The 11,284-nt window shown below is 35.4% G+C and overlaps 1 protein-coding gene across 2 annotated transcripts in view; it reads right to left on the bottom strand.

Annotated features, from left to right (window-relative positions):
* The window catches only part of SCML2 (Scm polycomb group protein like 2), a 61,970-nt gene that overhangs the window by 2,741 nt on the left and 47,945 nt on the right, over positions 1–11,284 (bottom strand). Inside the window, exons 11-13 of one of the 2 annotated variants that reach the window (XM_032226827.1) lie at positions 2,172–2,285; positions 1,722–1,994; positions 682–845 (exon numbers count right to left, since the gene is read on the bottom strand). In XM_032226827.1, coding sequence (XP_032082718.1) covers positions 682–845; positions 1,722–1,994; positions 2,172–2,285 — 551 coding nt within the window. The remainder of the gene's footprint in view (positions 1–681; positions 846–1,721; positions 1,995–2,171; positions 2,286–11,284) is intronic. The other variant, XM_032226828.1, reaches the window with a different exon arrangement.

The raw sequence follows: 11,284 nt of genomic DNA, 5'->3' as shown, positions 1-11,284 counted from the left end.
TCTCCTTGTTGGTGATAGATAAACATTCAACACTTTTTTCAAAATCAAGATATTAGTGGCATGAAACATCTACAGACCCTCAGGTCTTCCCAATCCACATCCATCATATCCCTCTTTGACCTTTCTAATATGAAGAACACCTGATTTCTGATTCTGATGGGGGAATTTGACAATCTGGTTTTCTTTTCTTCAATCCTGCCTCTGATCAAGTTCTAATAAATTATTTACCCCCAAAACATTATCCCAATGACCTTACTCACACATGATATCAGTTTAGAAAACAGAAACTAACAAATAAGTAAACTAACTGGAATCCATTTTAATTCTACCAAATTCTTCAATAGAGTAGGAAGAACATTTCACACATATCAAATTATGTTTTCCTGTTCTAAATTTTTTTCTGTGTATATTTTTGTGTAATTAATAATAGTTTCCCCCAAACACGGCAAGAATTCATGGGACATCAGGACTAAGTTTATGTTTAAGGATAATTCTGTATCAAGTAGAACTTACATTGACACAAAACTCTTTTCTAGTGCAAATTACAGTTGTGGTTTTCTGCTTTTAATACTCTTGGAGGAAAAAAGCCTATTAGATTTCAGACATACACTGGATTTTTTTTTAAATTTTTAATTTCATGTGATTCTAGGCACTATTAAAAATAAATTGTATTTTACTTACATGTCTCCTGAAGAGTTCGGCATGGGGTGCTAATGCCTGGGGATCTGCTTCTTTTACAAATCGCATTACTTCATCAACTGACCATGTTGAAGGTTCTTTGCTGAAGAGATGTGAAGATTCCTGTTTTAGTGCACTGAGTTCAGGTCCTGTTTTAGAACTTGCAGCTTAAACACACAAAAGGATGAAACTGAAGAAGCTGGAGAAATAACCAAGGCATTTTGAGGATACCTGCACATATTCAAATAGCTTTTATAGTCATTGGTGAATAGAACACCCCAACCCCCCATTATTTCCCCATTTTATGGGGTTAATCTGAAAATATTTTGCTACTGTTAATGCAGTGGTGACCTATACATTTTACAACCACACACACAAATAAATATGGAAAGGCATCTTTTCCAATCTGGTGGCTCCCAAATACTGGCTCCCCAAATTCCTATTTATGACGATTTCCAAGAATATCAGTTGAACATTCTGTAAATTATTTTAGCACATCTGGAGAATACTTAGTTAGAAAGGCCATGATGGTAACTTGTTTCTGTTAGTAATTAATCATACATGTTTATTTTTAAAACTCCTCTGTATTGGATTTTCCTTCAAGGAACAATATGTATTATAGCATTTATAAAACAAAGCAAAATTGTTCATTTTGGCAAAAATAATAGATTATGGTTTGATTTATGTTGTGATTTAATTAAGACATAGGGATTACCCCAAAGAGAAATCCAGAAGCAGAAAACAGATATAAAACAAAGTATAATCTGTGTGATTTCCTTCCTCCTTCCTTCCTTCCTTCCTTCCTTCCTTCCTTCCTTCCTTCCATCCATCCATCCATCCATAAATGCTAATTACCCACAGCATTTGCCAAATAAGGATGTCAGTAGAGCAAAGTGAAGATTCTAGTTTGAGTATGTCTGCTAAATTTTCTAGCTCCTTTTATAAACTTAGAATAAGAAAGTGCTTTTAGAGCCAGTTTTATGAATATACATATCGATGTGCATACAAACAAAGCATGAACTTTTATAAAAGCTCGAGAATACCTTCGATCCTCTGTTGCAATCTCTTTCTGGCAACTTCACAATAACTTTTGTTCCCAGTAGCACTTGATAATTTCTGTAGATTTGGTGCTGTGTTTGAGGCAGCAGATACTGAAGGAAGAGAATGTCTAAAATAGGCTGTGTTCCCTGAGGTACAATATTCACTGGAATTCTGATTGTTAGAACTTGACAGGGTGACTGAATTAAGCGCAGAATCCATTGAATTCTCAGCAAAGCTGTGCTCTTTAGATGTTTCTTCCTTTGGCAGGGTTTCTGCTATACAGAATTTAACACAACCAGATTATTAGTAAAGTGATATCTACTATAAAGATTTTATTGAAGTTTGCTTTAATATAAACATTCCCTACTTAAGAAAGATGCAGAACACCCAGGCCCTAGAATGAAAAAGGTTGTTTATCCTTACTGTAAGTAAGATAATTAAAATTCAGTTACCTTCAGATGGGTGAGCTTCAGTTCTTAGAAGCTTAGGAGACATGGGGACAGGATAGGGGGATGAATCCTGAGAATACCGCTTTGCACTTCTACTGTCTGATATTTGTTCTTTTGCTATATAATCAAAAGGGATTAAGGAGTTATAAATGTATGCAATAATTCAAATGTACATACACTTAAAGCTCCACTTTACAAAGATTTCAAATTTCTATGGTAGCAAATTTAGAAATATTTGCCAGTGTAGCAATCACAACAGGTTCAGGAAAGCTTCTCTAGAGACAGATTTGGAATACAAGATGGATGGGTAAAGGGCCACCTTAGTTAATAGTACCTGTCTTATTAATATTTCCATAGAAAATGCATGTGGACTTTTAATTGTGATGCAAATCCTTCTGCCATGTAGTATTTTTCTATAGTATTTACTGCAAAGATTCCCAATGACTAATTTAATTATGAAATTAGAAAATTGGAAATCATAATTCTTTATTGGCCATGTGATTGGACACACAAGAAATTTGTCTCCAATGCATAAGATCTCAGTGATATGATAGGTCATATCTCATAGCACTATCATAGCTCATAGTTACAATCATTAATCATACTATACAAGTGATAAATCATAGATACCTTGAGATGAGAAATAAATATATCACTTATACAAAAAGGGGGCATTTTTTTCCATAAATGAGAATTAAATCAGAAGCACACAATAAATTAATGAACTGAAATTAATGTTTTTACCTTAGTCTGTATAAGGGGGGAAAGGTAGTTAAATAAGGATGCTTTGAATATTGCCTATTTTATATATTTAATATACAAGATTTTGTCATTGGTCAATGACAAAATAGGCAAGGATTAAAACATCCATTCCATACTTAACCACATTGCCTCTTTTTCATGAACATGATGATGTCAAGCATATGTCAACTTGCAAGAATGGGGAAAGAGACAAATAATTCTGGGCATATTTACTTTTTCTTTATTTCTTTATTCCCCAACTTTTTTGCCAAGCTACAATTTTGCCAAGCCCATTATTTGTATATTAAATAGCAAAGCATAAATACAGTACAATATAAATCTGTGAAAATCTTTGGTAAATCCCCAAACTCTCTACATGATACCATTCAATTATAGTTTTCAATGATTATAAAATAAGTGGCATGACTAATAGCTTCAATCCTACTCAAACATCAGTTGTAATCCTCAAAGTGAACAAGCTTTTGCATCCCTTCCATTGAAGGAGAAAAGTTTTGTCCATTCTATTATTCTATAGGAAACATTGGTGTAAAAAATACAAATAGGAAAGTATAGCTGTAAATTATAGTTATACAATGTACACAATACATCATAATGAGAGACATGTCTGAGTCCTGTTATCTGGGAAGAGTTTGAGCTGGTTGATTCTGAGGAAGTGGACAGGGTCCTCGTAGTTGTAAGCTTAGGCATCTGGACCCATGCCTCTCCTGATTAGTTAAGGTAGCCAAGAAGGTAGCATGTGGCTGGCTCCAAAGTAGCTAATGCCCTTTTATAGGAGGGGCGTTTCTATCTGCACTGAAGGAGGCAGTGATGTACCCTCTTCTCAAGAGGCCATGCTTAGATCCAGCAATGTTAAGCCTTCACTACTTCTGTAAAAAGTTGTTGAAAGGGTGATTGGGATTCATCTTCAGAGAGCACTGAACGAAAGGATCTGGGCTCTTTTTCAGTCTGGGTTAAGATTAGATACAACACTGTGTCAGCATTGTTATGCTTGCTGATTACCTTTGGAGAGATTGGAATTGGGGTGGTGCAGTTGACCTGCTTTCCTGGATCTCTCAACAGATTTGATACTAGACCATGACATCCTTCTGCACTGGTACCTTTTTGTGGTGATTCTCCTTTTTTCTCTGTGGTTAGTTCCAGTCAGTGTTGCTGGGCAAGAAGAGATCAAGCTCTAAGCCCCTGAAGTGTTTGTGTGGAGGGTGCCTCAAGGTTCTGGTTTCTCCCCTATCCTCTTTAACATGTATACAAAACCACTGGGTAGGTTATCCAACAGCAAGAGTTATGGTATTATCACTTCGCTGATGATACCCAACCATACATTTCTACTCCTGGCCAAGAGATGGTGCTGTTGCAGTGTTGTCCAAGTGCCTGGAGGTTGCAACTGTCGTGATGGGGGTGAACAACTCAATCCTGGCAAGATGGAGTCGCTTTGGGTTTTGGGCCTTCAGATCTGATGACATGTCATCTTTGACTGGGCAGGCTTGCATTCTTCACAATTGAGCTGGTACCCAATTTGGTGATCTTCCTGGACTCATGGCTCCTGCAGATAAGAACTGTGACTGGAGGGTGTGGGGGGGTGGGCTTTGTACTGATCAATGTCGTACACCAATTGTACCTTTTCCTGTATTGAGAGGTCTTCTATACAGTCATTCATGCCTTAGTCGCTTCCTGTTTGGATTACTGCAATGTACTTTACATGTGTCTGCTCTTTAAGATCACTCTCAAGTTACAATTGATCCAGGATGTAGCAGCATATATAGAATTGGATATTCATAGTTCACCCATGTTACCTTTCCATTGTCTGAGCTTTACTGGCTTCCAGTTGCCTTCTAGATGCAATTCAAGGTGCTGGTAATCACCTTTATAGCGCCATATGGCATTGGTTGTATAAGTGACTGCCTGTCCCATTAGATCAGACCCTATTCTTGAAATCCTGTCATCTCATGAGACCTTGGAAATATGCCTTTTCTGTGGCTTTCCCTACCTTATAGAGCACCCTCCCCTCCAGCGATTCGGCAAGTCCCAACTCTTGTAGCTTTCCAGAAGGACATCAAGAACTGACTTTTTATTGAGATGATGGGATGGGGTGGGAGGGGAGGGGACAGGATAGGATGGAAAGAATGGAATGGGGGTAATTGTAGGTTGCTGTGGGTATCCTAAGGAGATGATTAAGGCACTAGGTTTTTATTCAATCATTTTACTGTTTTATTGTTTTATGGTTATTAGTTTTGGTGTTGTGAGTTTCCCAGAGTTAGGTAAAGTGGATGCCCATATAAATCTTTTAAATAAATAAATAACAGTAGTTGTCAAACTGTGATTACATTTTAATGAGATTGTTTCTGAGAAAAGCATATGCACTTTCAAATTCCTTTTTTAATAGAAAATCTAGGTAAAATAAACTACATATAAAATAAGGTTATTTGATGATTGTAATGAAAATTCCTCTCCATAATTTAAAGGCAAATTACAGTTATAATTAAAGCCACCAGTTCATGACAGCATTCAATCAAGCTCAAAGATAGTATTTCATTGGCCAAAAGGTAAAGATCCCAAATATTTGACAGAATGTCTTTTCTGTTTTTTGTATAGAGTACTGGTATGTGGAATTAAGATGTATTAATCGTGTTTCCTCCAATTCTAATAGATATCCTAATATATTTAAAGTTCACATAACTGTAGTTTATCTGAGAGCCAAGCATTTAACAACATACTTAAGGCTGTAATTCAGCTCAGTATGAATCCTGATCCGAACACAATACATTAGGTGGTTTTTAATTCACCTGAAACCAGACATAAATAATTCATCCAGCTTCTAAATCAAAATTCTAATATTCGGGGACACCCATAGGCCAATCACAATATTAATGGTATTTTTTCAGAGAATATTACTGTGCTTAGGAATGTTTAAAAGTCATGCATGAAACAAGTAAGAATATATTTAGAATGTTATCATAGTTTATACAATCAAGTGTCTATGAGATCTGACTTTTATTTTTTTAAAAAAAATAGAATCTCATATATACCGCATTTTTCGGAGTATAAGATGCACCTTTTTTCCTCAAAAAAGAGGCTGAAAATCTGGGTGCATCTTATACACTGAATACAGCATTTTTTGCCTCCCAAAGCCCTGCCCCCTTCACCAAAATGGCTGTGCATACCCTTATGGAGGCTTTCAGAGAGCTCCTGGGGGCTGGGGAGGGCAGAAATGAGCAAAAAATGGGCTGTTTTTTGCCCCCCTCCCAGCCCTCAGCAGCACTATATAAGCCTCCATAAGGCTATGCATACAATTTGTTTGACAAAAAACGGGCCCGTTTTCGTGAAAAACAGGCCGGTTTTTGCTCATTCCCCCCCCCTTCCAGGAGCACTCTGCAAGCCTCTCGTAGGTATTCATGCCTTTTTTGGGAAAAACAGGCCGTTTTTGGGAGGTTTGCAGAGTGCAAAAACTTTTTTTCCCCCTTTTGGAAAGCTCTTTAACTGATTGATGAGAATTACATTGCCAACAGAAACTCCTACCTACTGTATTTCTCTCTATATATACATATTTCTCTCTCTCTATCCCTCTACCTACCAACCTACCTTCTCTCTCTCCCCCTACCTACCTACTGTATTTCTCTCTCTTTCTCTCTGTCTATCCCTCTATCTACCTACCTACTTTTTTTTTTTAATTTGCCTCTTCAAAACCTTGGTGCGTCTTATACTCCAAAAATACGATAATTCAAGTATAAAATAGTCATTTTGGGCACCTGTTCATATCTTAGAAAACAGTAACTGGTCTGTCCTCAATCATCATCCTAATTGTTATGACTTGCGTGGTGATGAATAATAGAGCTATAACAGTCCTGAATAAGGGTACATCTATGGAAATTGTATGGGATGCAAGTAAAGCGTATATGAGAGGAGCTTTGATAAATCTAAATAGATTACATAGACTTTCAAAGATGTAAACAAGGGGAAAAGTGAACAGAACTGGAAGATGAATTAGGAAGAAAGAGCAAGAGTTAACTTTAAAACCAGGAGATATAAAGATTAAAGAAGCAATTACCTTATTAAAAGACCAATGTAATATGCTGATCTCAGACCAGGTAGCCACTAGTCTGTTATATGCAAAACATAACACTTTCTGCAATGCAAATAAATCTGGTAGATGGTTAGCATATCAATTAGGAAAAAACAAAAATCTCATAACGTAGCCAAATTGCATTACAGAGGGAAAGAAGTGTATCAACAAGATGAGATTCAAAAGGTCTTCCGTGAATTTTTTACAGCATTGTACAAGGGTGACAAAAGGTCTAGATATAGAGAGATACTTGGATAAAGCAAAAATACCCATAGTTAAAGAAGAGCAGAGGGAAAGATTGAATCAACCAATAACCTCGGGGGAAATTCTACAGGTAATTAAGCAGTTAAAGGCAGGGAAGGCACCAGGTACAGATGGCTTGACAGCAGCTTACTATAAAAATTTACAATTAGAAATGGTAGAACCTCTCAAGGAATTATTTAATAAGATTCAAACGGAAGGTAAGGTACCCCCATCTTGGAAGACAGCTTTTATATACCTGATACCCAAAGAAGACCAAGGTATTACTCAACCAAAAAATTACAGACCTATATCACTACTTAATGTAGATTATAAAATCTTTACTAAAATACTAGCAAATAAGTTAATGTTGGTTATTCAACAATTGATTCATAATGATCAAACAGGTTTTATTCAAGGGAGACAAATGAGAAGTAATGAAAAATTAATTGTTAATGCACTAGAATATTTGGGAAAGAATAACCAAATTCCTGCTGCGCTCATATTTCTGGACACTGAGAAAGCCTTTGATTGAGTTAACTGGCAATTCCTGTTGAAAACACTGCAAAAAATGCAAATAGGATAACATTTCTTATAATCAATCAAAGCAATATATCAACAGCAAACAGCTCAAATTATAGTTAATGGAAGCTTAACAGATTCTTTTCAAATTGAAAAAGGTACAAGACAGGGTTGTCCCTTGTCCCCATTATTGTTTATTATAAATTTGGAAATATTGTTGAATAAAATACGGGGCTTGGAGGGCTTAAAGGGAATTAATATTAGGCAGCAAGAATATAGAGTACGTGCTTTTGCGGATGATCTGGTTATATTATTAACCCAACCGCAGGAATCTAGTAAGATCTTAATGAATATGATTAATCAATATGGTGAAGTGTCAGGATTTAAAATAAATCTAGGGAAAACAAAAATATTAGCTACAAATATGAATACTAAACAGAAGGAAGAACTAAATGGAATGATAGGAATGATAGGATGTGAAATAGTTAAAAAGGTCAAATATTTAGGAGTTTATATTTCAACCTCAAACGGGAAGTTATATAAGTATAATTAAGATTAGGCAGCAAGAATACAGAGTGCGTGCTTTTGTGGATGATTTGGTTATAATATTGGAACAACCGCAGGAATCCACTTTGGTTTTAATGAATATGATAATCAATATAGTCAAGTGTCTGGTTTTAAAATAAACTTAGGGAAAACAAAAATATTAGCCATAAATATGAATACTAAACAAAAGGAAGAATTAGGAGTAATGTTAGGATGTGAGGTAGTCAAAAAGGTCAAATATCTAGGAGTTAATATTTCAATCTCAAATGGGAAATTATATAAGTATAATTATGAACCACTTTGGCATAGTATACAGACAGAGATGAAAAAATGGGAGAAGTTACAGTTATCTTTGCTGGGAAGAATAGCAGCAGTGAAAATGAATATTTTACCTAAATTTTTATTTCTTTTCCAAATGCTACCTATACTTAAAAAAGATGTGAACCTGTTAGAATGGCAGAAGGCTATTAATAAATTTGTATGGGCAGGGAAGAAGCCGAGAGTAAAACTAAAAATAATGCAAGATGCGCGTGAGAGGGGAGGTTTGAAATTACCCAATTTAAAACTATACTATGACGCAGTAGTTTTATCTGTAATTAGTGATTGGATTAATTTAACAGATTATAGAATACTTAATATCGAGGGGCATGATCTGGTATATGGTTGGCATGCTTACCTGCTATATAACAAAAAAGTGGACAAGAATTTTAAAAGTCATATTTTAAGGAATGCTCTACTACGGGTCTGGAAAAAATATCAATACAAATTAAATGATAAGATACCCATGTGGGCAATTCCTAGACATGCAATAGAAAATATGAACATAGTACAAAAACAGGATATAATTATTTACAGACAGCTTCTTACCCTAGAAAGGGGTGTATTACAACTAAAATCCTTGGATGAATTAAAAGAGGAAAAGGTAATCCAAACATGGTTCCAGTATGGACAGCTACAGGCCAGGATCAAAAAATTGGTTTTATGCAAGTTGAGGATAACTTATTTAAACAAATAAGAGATCAAAGCTTAATGCATATAAGGAGACTATATAATGTATTAATACAGATGGACTCCGAAACAGAATTAGTTAAAGACTGTATGATAAAGTGGGCTCAAAATATCGAAGAATCAATAATGTTGGATACATGGGAAAGGTTTTGGGTAAGAAATGTAAAATTTACACAAGCCCAAAACTTGAGAGAAAACATTTACAAGATGTTTTATAGATGGCATTTAGATCCTAAAAAGTTGGCTTCTATGTATCCGAACTTACAACCCAAATGCTGGAAATGTGATTCTCTCGACGCTACATATTTTCATATATGGTGGACTTGCAAAAAGGTTAAGGCATTTTGGATAAAAATATGGTGGATTATGCAAAATGTTCTTAAAAAAAGGATAAAGTTTACCCCTCAGTTATTTTTGTTAGGTATAATTACTGATTGTACAGCTGTAGAGATTAATTTGATTCTGCACTTAATAACTGCAGCTAGATTGTTGGTGGCACAATACTGGAAGAAGAAAGATTTGCCTACAATTCAAGAATGGGCATTGAAAGTCACAAATTTAGCTGAGATGGCTAAAATATCTGCATATCTTAAGGCCTACTCAAATGAGGGATAAAAACGAGACTGGAAAAAATGGATCGATTATACTCAAAATAAATATGGGACTAAGAAATTCCAGATAGCTTATGATTAAGATCAGGAATGATATAAATTGTTTAAAGTTAGCCTAGCAAGGAGGAGCTAAATTCAATTTAAAGATGTTATCAATTTTCTATTCTCTTTTCAAATATATTTTAGACTGTTTTTGTTAAAGATTTATACCGTGTATGGGTTCTGGGAAGTCAGGGGAGGGAAGGTTGGGGGGGTTGGAGGGAGGGGGGGAGGGAAGTATATTAGGCTTGACGAGAGGTGTTAGATTTTAAAGTAATATGACTGCACATGTATACTGTCTTCTCTTATTTTTTCTTTAAAACTAGGATATGTTAAGTATATTGATACGGAAGCATAAATACCATCAACATAGAATGGAGTTTGCTCAGAAGCTGAAATACACCAAGTGAATGAGAGGAAGAGTGGGAAGCAGAGGAGAGAAGAAAGATAGGAAGAGAGGGATAGGAGAGAGGGTAAGGGGGGAAGATGAGGAGAATAAGGAGGAGTGGAATGAGGAGAGAGGAGAAGGAGAAAGGAAGAGGAAGTAGAGTAGAAAAGGATGATGGAGGGAAAAAAGGAGGTAAGGAGGGGGAAGAGAGAGGCAGAAGAAAGTGGTGTATGCAGATGAGCTAATAATTGGTTTTTATCTTTCTGGGAGTTGATGGCAAGAGGAACTGATGTAATTATTACTTAATACAATATGATATTAGCTATGTAATAATATACATGTGATTATATGTTATGAAAATGGAAAATAAAAAAAAGTATTTTGAAAAAAATAATAATAGAGATATAACAGTCCTTTTTTATGCGAAGGACTGTGATATGCTCAATGACCCATTACTGTGAACAAATTTCTTTCTGAATTTCTCCTATTCTCACACAAAATTGGCATCTCAGTCAAATTGAACTGGCAAAAGATTGCTGGGAATGTGGTGGAAAAGCTGTGAAGAAGCATGTGCTATGTTCAAAAAACATAGAAACTCTGCACTGATTTCTGTGCAGTATATCATCCCATTAAAATAGTTTATCTTACCTATATGTTTTGTTCCATTTTGGTGAAGAATAAAAATATTATAGACCATAATAATCAAAATTTCTAAAGCATAACTTGGAAATAATCTCTAATCTCTTCTACTAAAATTCCTAGAAAATGTTATTTCATGCTAAAACCACCTTTAGGGTTTTTTCCCCACTCTAGGTTTTTTAAATTCACCATTAATTTTGAAAACAAATGAAATACGTTTCTTTCCATTGGACAAGACAAGTCAGCTTCCAAGCTGCTAGATTTCACTACGAAGCAGGTGGTAAGTCTTTAAGTGTCCTAATTT

Source organism: Thamnophis elegans, chromosome 11, assembly GCF_009769535.1.
Source record: "Thamnophis elegans isolate rThaEle1 chromosome 11, rThaEle1.pri, whole genome shotgun sequence".
In the NCBI taxonomy this organism is placed as follows: Eukaryota; Metazoa; Chordata; class Lepidosauria; order Squamata; family Colubridae; genus Thamnophis; species Thamnophis elegans.
Note: the sequence above shows the minus strand (reverse complement) of the source record. Positions and strands in the feature narration are given on the sequence as shown.